The 14274-nt window shown below is 40.5% G+C and overlaps 3 protein-coding genes across 5 annotated transcripts; all 3 read right to left on the reverse strand.

Annotated features, from left to right (window-relative positions):
• Positions 1-1536: 1536 nt before the first annotated feature.
• On the reverse strand, positions 1537-4032 carry LOC124350983 (mitochondrial proton/calcium exchanger protein-like). Of its 2 annotated transcripts, XM_046801716.1 has the most exons (4): positions 2954-4032; positions 2104-2876; positions 1904-2029; positions 1659-1839 (listed from the first exon to the last, which is right to left on the reverse strand). In XM_046801716.1, exons 1-4 carry the CDS (start codon positions 3909-3911, stop codon positions 1807-1809), a joined length of 1890 nt encoding a protein of 629 aa, XP_046657672.1. In that variant the 5' UTR covers positions 3912-4032; the 3' UTR covers positions 1659-1806. The 2 variants fall into 2 exon arrangements, with proteins under 2 accessions (XP_046657671.1, XP_046657672.1); XM_046801715.1 differs by having other exon boundaries at positions 1537-2029; positions 2954-4030.
• Positions 4033-4864: 832 nt separating this feature from the next.
• On the reverse strand, positions 4865-8707 carry LOC124350982 (uncharacterized protein C05D11.1-like). Its single transcript, XM_046801714.1, has 7 exons — positions 8589-8707; positions 8161-8478; positions 7133-8096; positions 6943-7070; positions 6436-6874; positions 5483-6370; positions 4865-5411 (listed from the first exon to the last, which is right to left on the reverse strand). The coding sequence occupies exons 2-7, from the start codon at positions 8465-8467 to the stop codon at positions 5021-5023; spliced, it is 3117 nt and encodes a 1038-aa protein (XP_046657670.1). The 5' UTR covers positions 8468-8478; positions 8589-8707; the 3' UTR covers positions 4865-5020.
• Positions 8708-10113: 1406 nt separating this feature from the next.
• On the reverse strand, positions 10114-11769 carry LOC124348492. 2 transcript variants are annotated; one of them, XM_046798714.1, is made up of 5 exons: positions 11701-11769; positions 11387-11568; positions 11070-11245; positions 10582-10790; positions 10114-10516 (listed from the first exon to the last, which is right to left on the reverse strand). In XM_046798714.1, the coding sequence occupies exons 2-5, from the start codon at positions 11522-11524 to the stop codon at positions 10410-10412; spliced, it is 630 nt and encodes a 209-aa protein (XP_046654670.1). In that variant the 5' UTR covers positions 11525-11568; positions 11701-11769; the 3' UTR covers positions 10114-10409. The 2 variants fall into 2 exon arrangements, with proteins under 2 accessions (XP_046654670.1, XP_046654671.1); XM_046798715.1 differs by lacking the exon at positions 11701-11769 and having other exon boundaries at positions 11387-11578.
• Positions 11770-14274: the final 2505 nt, after the last annotated feature.

The following is a 14274-nucleotide window of genomic DNA, read 5'->3' on the forward strand; positions in this document are numbered from 1 at the left end:
CAATGGGTAGTTCAATTTCCCTCTTAATTGTTTTCCTTCTTCTTCTTCTTTTTTATGAGTTTTTTATTTATTTTTAAAAAAATTGTATGCATCATTTTTTTCTTTAAGTTGTTCTTCACTTCATCCATTCTTTCTATTAAATGAATTAAAGTTACTGTCTTTTAACAAGCGATCCGCCACTCAAAGAGACCGTTTTGGGGGTTTTCGATTTAGCGGAAATCGTCGCTGGGGGTTCTAAAAATAAACAAATAGATGGGTTTTGTGTAAAACTTTTCGCTAAGTCGATTGCTAAAAACCGCAATCGCCTAGCTTTTGTAGTTTGGGAGATATTTAAAAAAAACTGAGAGGGGGTAGCCGAAATTTGGACTTTTTTTCGTTTTTTGTGCAGCAGTTTTCTCGTCAACTGCTGCACCTAAAAATAATCCAATTGGTTTAAAATGATGGGATAGCCCGTCTCTTCAAACCATTTTAATGTTTTTCAAATATTATGATTGAAATTTTGAAAAAAATTTCAAAAAATTTCTTCGTTTTTCGGCCATGCCGGGCTTCATCCTATAAGCCACCTAGCGCTCGCGAAAGCAAAATTTCCCCCTCTTTGCATTTCGGGTCTGTTGGGGTGACCACCCCCTCTCGATAGGTGTAGGCTGACGTTATAAGGGAGACCACCCCAACAGACCCTAAAGACAAATAGGGGGAAATGTTGTTTTAAAGAATGAAAAAAAAGAGGGGACCAGACTTTCCTTTTCTCCCTTTTCTTCCCTCGGGCACGATTTACCCGAAAAGCCTATGCGCAAACCACATGGGGCGAGCGCGAGCCAAAATAAAATCTCCTGTTCACGGCACCCCTTCACACTGCAACGCGCCGCTAAGGGGTCGGCTTGACCCATATTTTTGGATCTTTATAAGGTCTATACCCATGGATATAGTAGATGGGGTCGCTTAATTCTCCCTCCACTAGATGTCATCATAGTTTTTTTGGAAAACTAAAAAATAGCGCTGGAAAACAACAAGGTGCTGGGTTGAGGTTGAGATTGAGGGTTGAGCTGCTGGGTTCAGGTGCTACTTATGGCACTAAAAATGTGCCATACTTTTCAGCTACAACTAAATAATCTCGAAGGCTGACTGTCCCAACGCCAAGTAGCGTTTTACCAAAGACGCGATCTTATTGTCGCAACATTCGACTTTTTCTTGTCATAGAAAAAACGGACGATTCGTGAATCATTGTTGACCAATATTTCTGAGTAAGCCTTAAAAAATCCAAGTTTTTTAGATATGTTTTTATTGTAACGTGACGAAAAATAATTTTTATTACATACATAAATCAAATTAAACTTTATCAAATCATTAATAGAATTGCAAAACGAATGGCCAGCGTTTAAAACAAATCGCACCATTTTTAGATTTAGATTTTCAAGATGACATTCGCTCGCTCTTGATTAATTTCTTCCCAGAAATTAAAATTTATTTCCTGATGTAAAACAATAACAATTAAAATCAACATTATATCGCATTATACGTACATCTACGTACATTTTGTTTCAATCAGAACATATACATGTTTGAATTTCATTTATCTAAACATCTTTTATGGGTTTAGGCCAGACGAACTTCCTATTCTGGCTTGCGCTCGGAAGAAGATAGGTTTAATGTTTTCTTTGCTCTGTCCAACCTCATGGGCGTATAGTGTTTTCAACTGAGTAACAAGCGAAAGGATTTTTTCAACCTCAGCAATGTCCAGTGGTTCTCTCGGAAGCTCCCGTCCTGATTTTAACTTTTCTCGGTTGATGGAATTTTTCACATCCCCAATCATAATTTGTTCAACACAATTATTTCTTTCGTCTGTTTTTGCAAGAAGAGATTGGCTGGTTAAACAATCAGCATCAGGTTTTCTGCTATTAACAACCTGCCCCAAAGTTTTTTCAATTTTCTTTTCCATTTCCAGAAATTCTTCTTTACTGACAACGCCGAGTATTTCTGTCATTTGTTTTGCAGTCAAATTAATTCCTTCTTCTTCTAAAAGTTCGATTACCTATTAAATAATACCCTTACAATCAGTAAAATCTTTGATGGAAAAAGAGTTGATTTTAGATAGTGGCTTTTTACCTTCATAACTTCTTCTACTGTAATTACTCCATCTCGGTCCACGTCAATGTGATCTAGGATGTGCACAATTTTGTGTAGATTGGCCGAGTCTTCGATGGCATTGATCCGACGAATGGATGCGATTAGCTCTTCTATAGACACGATTTCTTCCTTATCTTTTGTATTTAATTGCCCCTCACTTAAAGCGGGTCCTTCAATGTGGTTTTCAAGTTTCTGAATCATTCGATTTACGGTTTGGAAAAGACGGCGAGCAGCTTTAGACTCGCGTAATACGAGACGCTTTCTTTCGGGGGATTGTAAGAGGTCCTCCAGTTCTTTTATGTCTTCCCGGTAGTCAGCCATTTCTTCTTTAAGATCTGTGAGGTCTCCTTTAGCGACGAGAAGTTGTTTATTCCGCTGTACGCCAACACTCTCCAGAGCGTTTTCTAAGAGAGCAGCGTCGGCCAGAGTTAGTGTGAGCTTTTTGGTGTCAAAAGCAACCTGACCGACGTGTGTTTCCTTCCGTTCTTCATGAATTTTGGCTTGTTCTACTCGAAGTGCCTCAATGCGAGCTTGATTGTTGATTTTCCCTCGTCGGTGGTTAATGGCATCGCTAGTTTGTGCAGCTACTGATTCTGGCAGAGAAGCTATGGTTGCTTTGAGTTGTTCGGTAGCAGAAACATTTTCAGGTAAGTACAATGCCCGGGAAAGAAGCAAAAGCGATGGTGGAACTTTCCCGCCCATACTCAAATCGAGCCACTGGAACAACTGTGATTTGAGGCGAATCTCGCTTACTGTATATTACGTTGAGAAAAAATAAAAATTTAATATAGCGAAGAAATTTTCATTTTTGTTTGAACTGTAATATTACCTCCAAGAGATCTCATGCCTCGTTCACGGCAAGCAGCCTGCAATTCTGAGATGGAGAGGGAACCAATACCTTCTTTAAGAATCAACTTATCGTCAGCGGCTAGATGTCGCAACTTCATCCGTAATTGAAAGCGTAGTAGATTGTTGGTGCCAATTGGTGCAATTTCTAGCACGCGACAGAGAGCTGTCAGCTGTGGACGGCTAAGCGAGTCCAATGTGATTTCATCTTCGAAAAGCTTGGAAAAGCGCAAAATTTCTTCGTTGGAGGCTTGTTGACCCGAGCTTCTAATTTTCTGGAAAAATTTAGCAAAATCTTGTGCTGTCTGGCTTTGGTGACCACTACCAGTGAGTGCCATTTCGTCCAATGTTTGTTGTAAGAACTTTGCCGTTTCTAGCTTGACTTTGAGCGTTGCTTTGAATTTAGTCTCTCGATCGTCAGCTGTTTGAAAGGTAGAAGGCAGCATGTTGGGAAATAGCTTTAGAAAAATCGGCAAGGTGAGTTCCATGAAGGGAACGATAATGAAAACTGAAAAGGGTACAAGACGGAATACGTCTGAAGTTGTTGTGACTAGCTGCTTCTTTTCTCGTCGTGATAGAGTTTCTCCCTGAAGAACGCGCATGAGCAAATTCCCCGAAATACCGACGTGGATAAACAACAATCGAAACCCATGATAGTAATGCACTAACTCGTCTAAAATTCTTTTGGCTAATGAAGGTTTTTTAACGGAAATAGAGGACACGTTTGGCTCAGAAATTTTGTGATCGAGCTTGTACGAAAGGATTGAAGCTTCTACTGCAGACGATGGGCGGTTTGGCGTAATGTCAGCCCAACGAGTAACCGTTGTCTGGAAATATCGATTAGGTGTTTTTCTACATCTCGGTACCAGTATCGCTCGATTTGTGTGTCGTAAGCTCTTCAAGACCTGGGGATGTCTGAGACACGAAGCAGATCGCAACATTTTTTAGAACACTGAATTATAAAAGACCACTAAATTCACTTATAAAAAAATTGTACGAATTGTTTTTCACTTAACTGGCAACTGGGATTGAAGTCGTGTGCTCGAGCCGGTTGCCAGCTTTCAAATGAGCTAAAACGCGGGTAGCAAAGTGAACCAAACTCGCTGAATCACGTTTACGCCTGGATTTTTTGCACGTGTACTTTCCTTTTTTATTTCCTGTGGCCTTTTTTTCCCTTGTGTCTGCCAAACCCCACGCGATTGGCTAGCATATTCCAAAATGACGTCAACTGAGGTGAACGAGTCTATCGCATGATGTTTGGGGAGGGGCCTTGTTGCCATTTGGGTCAGCTCGTCTGTACACATCCGAACTGCATCAGTAGCGTGACTGGTCATGACTTATATTGCATTTTAAGTGACTTGGTTTTCTCCGGCAACAACAAATGCAAGTTCTGGAAAGTCATGTGCAAACCGATTTGCAAGGTGACGCCATTCGAGGTTACAAAAGATGAGGGGAAAAAAATGTGATTAATCAAAGGACAAAATTAACCTCAAGGTATGACCTACATGTGTCGGCGGAGGGCCCTTTGAAATTTCAAGTAAAAATATTATTTCTAGGCTGTATAACTGTGCTCCGATTTCGCTAATTATTTGGCAACTCCGTTCCCTGGCAACCCCTTCCCAAGAACTACCAGACAAAGCGGAGCCGACAAGAAATCTTTGGACCGATGCCAATGCAACAAGGAGAAATGACGTAGGCTGGCTAGTTCAATGTCCCTATTCTTGGTTGAGCTAACGGTAAAAAATTTGTTTCAGCGTCCCAGTTTCACAATCATTCTCCATAGAAAAATGTTGTAATCTAAGAATAATTATGAGCCCCTCAGGGAAAATTCCCGTATTCAAAATTGTTAGCTACAAATCAATCCACTGAAAGAAAATAAATCCTAAACTTAATTTCTCCTGTCATATAATGTAATCTATTAAGTTCGTTTTCATTCATTGGATTACACACAGACAAGAAAGAAAGTCCAGAAATCAGGAAATCGGTGACTCAGGCTGAAAGAGAACGGCGAATAGAAAATGACGTTCAAAGAGGTAAAGTAAAGATTAATCTAGCACGATTGGCCCAACGGGCATTCTTCCATCGTGGTGAAGCCCTGAACTGGCTGCCCCAATGCGCTGATACCTGCAACTAATTCGTCCAGCTTCGAGGGATGACAAATAATAGAGCAGCGACAGTGATCGGTATCTAGCAGAGCCGTTAGGTGTAGGCGGAAAGCCCGTCGCATTTGTTCCATGGTAACGGCAGCTACGCGATGAATCAGTTGCCGATTGTAGTCGGCCGGGGCTCCTGAGAGGTAAGAGCGAACAGACTGGTGCACTGCGTCTCCCACAGTTTTTTCACGCTCCACCAACTCAAAAATCAGTGAGCTCCTGGCTGATTCGAGCAGGCTTAATTCCCAGACATCGTCTGTGTCACTCCTAGCATGATTTTCAAGTATGCTTTAAAAAAAAAAGAAATGAAAGGCAATTAGTTTAAAATTACAATTCACATTTCTGATCAAATAAATTACCTGCGGGCCTCTTTGAATGCCACCACTGGATGGGAAGCTCGATACAGCGATAAGTAGAGCAGTCCTTCGCTGACTTTTAAATTCAAATTATAGCCGTAGACTAGACCTTGCGCACGAAGATTGCGCCAAAAAGGTCCTTCTAGTTGGCCGAGGTATTGCAAGGCGACCAATACGGCCGCCAAATCTGGATGCTGGATATCATCAATGCTGCGGACAGCCTGAATAAGGAAGCACGATTCGACCGCTCCTAGGCCCACCGCAGCACCCATTGAGCTGGCTGATGACACCTCCTTCAATAGCTGGTAATCAGCTACTAGATTCATCAGTCCATCGTTATCCTTGTCGGCAGTTTGGGTGGCCTCCCAATCTGCGAACATATGAGTATTCCACAACGACATAGCATCATCAGGAAGACTCCCAATATCGGCCGCCATATGGATAGTGAGGCAATTGGGGCTTGTGATGGCATCTCGCAAGTCCGTCAACAGACGTACAATTCGATCGGGTGTTTGGCCAAGCTCTTCAATTAATTTCTGGAGGAAATGCTGCTGCCGTATCAAAGAACAGTTAGCGTGATTGCTCTTTGCATCAAAGACTAAATTGCGAATGAGTGCCAACGCCATTTTGTTTCCCTTGCGCTTGATGCGAGCCACGTCATTAGCCATTTTCGAGGCAATAACTCGTACCCGCTCTGCTGTGAAGACGGTACGGCGCAGTAAGTCGCTCAACCAGGAAATACCTTCGCTGTACTTGTCTCGTTCCAACTGAAGCATCAAAACGGCCATATTGCAGTAACTGCCACAAAAGAAGTGGTCAGCGTCAGTGGCGTCCACACCCAAGGCGGAGTGAGTTTTCACCGTGTCACCACTCAGCTGAGCAACAACAGACCTGCATGACACACGGACGTTATAATCATGAAATATCAGTCAAAACTTTAGCTAGTCGAATCTTACTCATAGGGGATTAGCTGTCCGTTGCGCATTACTGCAGACTCGGGAAGGCAGCTCATCAGAAGTGGCAAGAAAAGGCGCTGATCATTTGGAACTAACGAGGTATCCATCAGGGCGTACAGGTAAACGAATTGAGTTTTAACATCGTCCAGCTGGAATCGGACAGGAATTCGCTCAAGATCTCCAGGGAAGCTGCTACATCCCAACGATTCTCCGCGATTACAATATCGTTGAATTGAATGATAACTGATAGAATTAATGTCCGGAATAGGGACAGACATGATGAGATCCACAGGAGCTTGGCGATCATTGTGCTCCAGAGCGGCAGAGAGTTCTTCTGCCTTAACGGTTAATCCCTGAGTCCCAAGACTACTTCTTTGTCCTTCTAGACGTTCTAATTCCTGAGTAGTATAAGCTTCCATTTCTTTCTTGGAAGGCATGCCTGTAAAGAGAATAAAGGTTAAGTATTTTTGTTTAAAACAAATTTTTTTGTGGAGTTTTATGACTTACCCTGAGTCAAAACACACGGCCGACCGAGCATGTATCGCAGGATCAAGTCGTTCCAAAAGCAAGGACTCTCTTTTGTCAAAGCTCTCAGATCTTCCATCGGATTTACTCGACGTCTGAAATCTTCATGGCTGAAAAGGATGAAAAATCACCTTTAGGAAAAAATACACAGCATTAATTTTTTTGAAATTACCTCCGACCATAGAGAATGTCACCAACGGCCATAAAAGCTACAGTGTCATGAGGGTTGTTCTCCAGGTGACTCAGTTGCTCTAACATCCTTCTTCGAATCACCAGTTGCATCCGGTCCATGTCTAAAGACTTACCGCCGTTCCCGTACGGTTCCATAACGCTAAAAAACTTGGGCTGAATTTCGCCCAACTTATTGACAGGCACGTTCTCGAATGCTAAGTAGACAACTGATTCTGAGTTCTCGATGAAAGAATAGCCCACTTTGCTTGCCAACGGGTCGGTTGTTTCCACATAAGTCTTTTGCAATAGACTGACGGCTGTGTCAGTTAGATATTCCATAAGCATCATCAGCGCGCACGTCTCGTAAAGCTGGTATACACAGGACGGACCTCTCCATGCTAGCCATACCATGCCCTTTTCTTCCTCCTCACAAGGGTAAGCAATTAGTTGGTCGATAGATTCCATGAGTGGTGGAACTGGGTTTTGCCACGGGCGACTGAATGGAATCTGGGTCTTCTTGCTTTTTGCGACTATAGTATCTTCAACAGGCTTTAAAGCCTGAAATACTTGGGATGCTTCCACGCGTCCAGTGATGATGAGTACCAAGTTTTCTGTTCTGTAATAAGATTTGTGGTAATTGCGAACCTTTTCATTGGTTGTACTTTCCCTGAGATTTTTCAGAAGACCACCAGTGACTGATTTGTACCCACAATGGCCAGGGTACATGGCCTTCAGCATAGCATTATGAATTAGGGTTTCACCAGTGTTTTCACAGCCTTGCATTTCACAGTATACCACACCTGAATCTTCAGCTTCACCATTTACATGGTGTACTTCAGTAATGAACCCAGCATCAGTAAGTAATGGATTAAGGATGTGATCAACATAAATAGGTAAGAGGGCCAAAAATCCTTCACTACCAGCTGTTGTCATAGTATAACAGGTATGATCAACATCGGTCCAAGCTGCAAGAAAAATATATTTTAAATTCTGAAAAAAAATATTAACATTTGAACGTTAAATATGTACCATTTGTTCCAGAAGCCAAGCAGCGGTTAGCAAGAATATCCAGCATACCCTTGTAGGGATACGATTCTGATCCAAGAAAAATGAGGTGTTCCAATGTATGAGGAAGACCATCATCGTCATGAGCCTCTGTGGCTAAAACAAAGTATCCATTCACTACTGGGCCATCAACCTCTGCAATGATTACTTTGAGTGCAGATTTCTTCGACTTGTATTTGTGGACAGGTATTACGCCGTTAACTTTTGTGGTAAAAAGTAACTCGTAATCTGCTTCGCTTTTGTTCATGGTCAAGTCTGTTGAAGAAGTCATCTTTGGTGTATCTTGAAATTCAGAGAAAAAACGTGACATGCATGCAATTTAGTAACAATCGTTAATCGTGGATAGAGGTAGCTTCTTCTAATCAATTTAATTATTCAAACTGAACACTTACCCTCATGTGATGGGAGTTTGAAGTAACGGCAAGTAATCACTGTCAAATGTAGATATTATTGCAGTATTTGCAGACGACACAACTTGTAAAGAATAACTTGGTTTCTCAAAAGAGGGCACTCGCCGCACTCCTGCTCAAAGAGGAGCGAACTTTCTTTTGTAGCGCAAAAAAAAATTATTATTTTCAATATGCAAGAAAAGAAAAAAAAGAGAAAAAAATTATCTATCAGTTGAAATGAACATGAATTTATTTTGCGATCAGCAAAAAGGTAACAGTTTTTAAAAACGTAAACGCTTTGAAAATGCTTTATAAAAAGCCAAACAAAATGATTCTCACTTTGTGACGTCCGCAGAAGCGATACAAGGTTATCAAAAACAATACTATCATAATAACAATATAAACTTGGGTGTTTTAAGTTTTTGTTAAATAAAAACAAACGTGATTTCCCATAGCTGCGCCACCAGCAGCGGGCAACGCAGGGTCGCTAGAGTTGCTAGTTATTACAGAAAAAGATACGCATACATTTTTTTTTTCTTTGGACGGAATTTCCGAATTTTTTGAATGAATAAACATCGAGACTTTTCGGAGAATTAATGATTCGGTACCGAAAAATTGCTAATTCTGTTGTGAAACTTGAAATTCGTGAATCGACTACATAAACCGTTTCACCATATTTATGACTAATGAAACCATAGAAACAAGGTTTCAATCGAATTATAATTGATAATTGCGTGATGAAATCTCTGAGAAATGTGGTTGACAATCTCCTTCGTTGCAGCGATGTGCAAAATTTGACGTAAACAATAAAAATCCTCTTCAATCAGCTTAAAGGTCTTAAAAAAGTTCAAACAAAGTACCAATAGTTTTAATTTAATTTAAAAAAATAAAACATGATTTTCGTTGGTGGAGGAACCGAAGGCGGGACCCGACGGTATGGGTTGCGTTAGCTAGTAAAAGTAATTATTCCTTCCATGAACAACTGGCGATAGATCATTTAAGAAACTGTGTGCCCTACTTCCATTCAAACCTTAGATTAGGCTAAACAGAAAAACCTGGAGGAAACGTAAAACTGGAAGTTAGCTACCTAAGTGCTGCTATAAATTTATTATATGTTCCTGGTGATTGCATTCTGTTTTTAAATGATCTTTTTCTTGACGCAGCCAAGAAAATATAGATTTCGTTTGAAATTCAAAACTGCGATTTATGCTGACTACATGATGACCGAATTTAATAAGCCATAAAGCTAAATCCTGGGAATTATTTACTGTTCTGTGAAGTTAAACTCGGATATTTTGAATTAAGAGAAAGGATTTCTGTCAATTTCTAACCACGAGAGCAGCAGTGAGTATGTAATTTCATTTTATATTTGATCCAAACGAAAAACGACTGTAACTCCACTTGTATTTTTCATTAACTATCAACAAGAAATATTGTGATCGGTAAACATTACAATAATGTAATAACGTATTTACACTATGCATGCTTTTACTTCAATAGCAACTGTAATTTTAGAATGATTAAATACCTAATAATGATAGGTAGAGATCTTAATATATCCTGGAATGTTGCAATAAATAGGATTTGTATTTTAGTTCGGAAATTTAGTTCCACTTTTATGTTGTGTAACATTTGTACAAAATTTTAATCAATATAAATATAATACCGGTATATGGTAAATTCTTAAAAATATCCGTCGCTGTGATCCATCTTCTGTCTATCGGATATTTCTCCCTTTGTGGAACACACTGTATAGCCCTACCTAAAATTGCATATCGATCGTCTTTAAGCTGAGTGGGTTTGCAACTTTGCATGTATGGCTCGTTATAATCGCCCGCGTTTCGTCGGGCAAATTTTGAAAGGAAAAGGTCGCGGGGTACAACCGACGATAAAGAAACTGGCGCTAGTAGTCGTGACGATCGTTTTGGTTTCTGATTTTGTTTTTAACCAGTTAATCTTTTTTGTGTTTCTAGCGTAATTTCCTGAATAAATTTACCAGTTGAAAACGTTGTGTATGTTGAGGTAGGCCTTCGTAAAAGCGGGCCGAAGAACGAGAAGAGAAAACGATTTTTTTGAGACTCATCTTGGTATGCGCCTTTTCTGCGGCTAAACAGAAACATCGGCAATGATGGCTGGACGGCCTGTCTCGTAGGCGCGAATCCATTCGACTTCATCGGCAGCACAACTAGTGGTGTCATCTCCATGCTGAAGAGACCAGCAAAAATAAAGTTATGTGAATTACTATTTACCGCGATCAGGTTATGGCTGATCCTAATAAATCGACAAGAAAATTTTTTTGTTTCTGCAAAATTAAAATAAGATTTTAGACCCAGATTTTAAAAAAGTTTTTAGTCAAACATTAGGTAGGCTAAAATCATTAAAGATTAGTTTTGCCTTATCCAAATGCGTTACTTTCATGGGGTCTAGAATAGGTTACAGTTACATGCATTGAATTAAAAATTGAAATCAAATGTTCATATTTACCCGAGCCTTTTGGTTGGTAGAAACTGATTGGAACTGTGGAACACATTTTTTAGGGCAACGTCGACATCGTCTTCAATATCTTCGTCAAATGTCAAGATCTCTGGCTTGTCGATAAATTCAAAGTTGCGCCGGCGACGACAGGCGCCAGTAACGTTCACCAACTGGCAACAAACTTGCTATCTCGACCAATTAATGAATTTATAGTTACAATTAAAAGTAAACACGTGAATAATTTTGTTGGATCGAATAAACACCGAAACTCGGCATTGACCTTAATTTTATTATGTGTGAATTTCTTGTTATACTATAAATCTTACTTTGTTCGTAGATGTGACGGTCGTTGTGACGGTGCTCGTCACGACGGACGTGACTGCGACGGCCTTAACTACCGGAGAGAACAGGATTGATAGAATCACGAATGCAACAGCAGTAGATAACGTCATCCAGATTTTCATGGTGAGCGATCAAATAGTTACTGGGCGGACTGGGACTAAATAATCTGAATCATTTTACAAACAGCACACACATCCACTCAGTTAGTAATAATACTTTTTCAATAATAAATGTCCTTCGCTAGTAATCTGGGATAGCAATCGGTTGAATCAGTTTACAATAGCAACCGAAATCGTACCGTGTTTATCCGATTCGTTGGGTTCCGTCCAGTCCAACGTATTCACTTCTTTTGTACTCTACGTCGTCTTCCAACTCCTTTATATGTACCTACCTTTCACGTAGGCTGTTCGTTAGTTAGCCGTTCACAACATGTTCCACTTCGTCATTTTTATGTAAACCACTTATATACACACTAAACTGTGAGTTTTGGCGGTTGCTTAGACGGCTTTCACCAAATTAGAATGAACCTCACAATGAGCTCCCGTAAAAGAAAATTTGCATTTGCTACCAACATTAACGAGAACATTAACACGTATAAAGAAATACGAAAAATTGAGAACAAGAACAACATATAGAATTTCAAGCAAAACACAGTTCGAATGCCAATAGATGTAGGCCTACTTGAAAACCAATGATAACTGAAATCAGAAAACTACAGGTAGCACTATTGCAGCTATAGCTAATTAAATGTGATTAATTTTCAAAATTAAATGATTAGTTAAATTGGGAAAGGTGTCTCTCTTTTTTACTTTTTTTAATTTTTGACAGTTGCATTATAGACGTATAGTTGTCCCACATTTTAACTACGTCTGTCACAAGAAATTCGGGATAATAAATCAACCATTTGAAGTTGGAGCTGGCAAGCAGATGTGAGGTACCGTACAGAAACGAGCCTACTGTCCGCGTCTTTCTGGTCGAGTTTTCATTGTCCAATAACTAGTGGCCAGGTTTTGTGTTTTCGAAAGTTTTAACACGCAAACCAAGTTACAAGAGGCAATTTATAAAGTAATATCACGCTTGGTTTTCTCCAACATAATAAGCGGTGCGCCCTCAAAATCTATTCCCAATCTGTTCTGCTGGCTGTTTGCTGGCCATTTGAAACAGACACAGGCGAGGCGACATGTCTGTTAAGCTTTTACTATTATGCGTTACCAACTCATTTGTCATGATCGGTCATAATTGCTATGATGATGGACGGCCGAGTTGTACTCTCCGCTAGCAGGTGCGATAGTGGGGCGCACGTACCAAAAGAAATTCCCCGCTGATATGCAACTGGTTTGCATCTGAACAGGTACAGTGCAGCTCTGTACAAAAGCTCCGTAGCAACAATGCGCATCATTTCATCAAAAAGTTTCCAATTTCAGTAGATATTTAACCCGCGGAAATTCATTCATAAAAACGGTTCGAGTTTCATATCGGTTCTTGTTCTTTTTATTTTTAAAAAAAGGGAGGTTTACAGGTTCATTCCCATCTATTTGGCTAAACATGTTGCACGTAATCGGCAATTCATTAGAAATTTGGCGCGTTCTAGCGGCTCACGAAATGTCAATTTCACTCGAATCGCCCGCCCGTGTAGATAATTCAATTAATCACGAAGAGTGACGGGGCGAGAGCCAAGTGAAACGTGATAATCTCCCCCGCACAATGATGCATAAATTATTTGTCTTGGAGCTCTGCGATCAAATATAAGGAGCTCGAGCAGGAGCGGCAGCAGTGGCGGAATAGCGACGGTGCCGATGGAAATGTGTAATCATTAAGAAGAGCGATGAAGGGCCATCTCTCCTTCTGAATGCGTGACTGGTTGAAATTCGAAATTGGATATCAACGCGTCATCGAGTCGAGGTTGATGGACGAGTATCGGTTAATGAAGCTAGTAGAGCTGCTCGTCTGTATAGCCAGTAGCATTTCCGTTTAGCTGAAGGACCTGTCGCTCTCCCGCACCCACATCAATAATGCGCTGATGTCAGGAGAACGGGGGAAGGGAGGGAGGCTTCTTTTGCCGCGCGGAGCGTGAATCCATCACCGCATCGATCCATCCATACGGCAAGAGGAAAACACACGGCCACGCACGCTCTTATCTATCCTGCGTCACCTTCTTATTTATTCATGTTTTGTCAAAATCACAATGTTTGATTATTATGCAAACAGCAGACTTTTTGTCGGCCATAACTTCACACAAACACGGGAGATTCTAATCCGATTTCTCGGAATTTGCTTACATTTTGTCTGTTGTCGAGAGACTTTGAATATAAACAAGCGACCAACGAGAGCGGGCGCCAAAGGATTTTTTCAATTTCCCGCGCCATTGTTACACACACACACACACACACACAACGCCCGCGTTTCTACTACATATTATATTATAGGCCGGATGGGAAATTTGAACGGTGCCAAGAAAGTCGAACCTTTTCATCCGGCCCTGAAACATCGTTCAGGATTCAAAAGATATGTAAGAGTATTTCCTACCTAATAACGTGTATGAGGCTGTGTGCCTTTCTTGTTTGTATCTACACGCAATATTAAATTTGTGTGCCGTTGATCAAAGAAGAGTTCTTACAGTTCGTATCTTTTTATTATAGCTATAATTCGTCTTATTATTAGAAACAGCTATATTGCCATCTTTATTCCCGCCGTTCAACCTACGTTTGGAAATTCAATACTCCCGCAAAAACTGGATGTGTTTATTCGAATATACTGCGAGGTGCTTTTCCAACTCAATTTACTGGAAGTTGCTGCCATTCTAACAGATTATCATTGGCAAATCAATTGCGACAGGCCCTTTGTTTGCTGAACACGGACGGAAATGTTAGAT

The sequence above is a fragment of the Daphnia pulicaria genome, chromosome 7 (genome assembly GCF_021234035.1).
Source record: "Daphnia pulicaria isolate SC F1-1A chromosome 7, SC_F0-13Bv2, whole genome shotgun sequence".
Taxonomy (NCBI): domain Eukaryota; kingdom Metazoa; phylum Arthropoda; class Branchiopoda; order Diplostraca; family Daphniidae; genus Daphnia; species Daphnia pulicaria.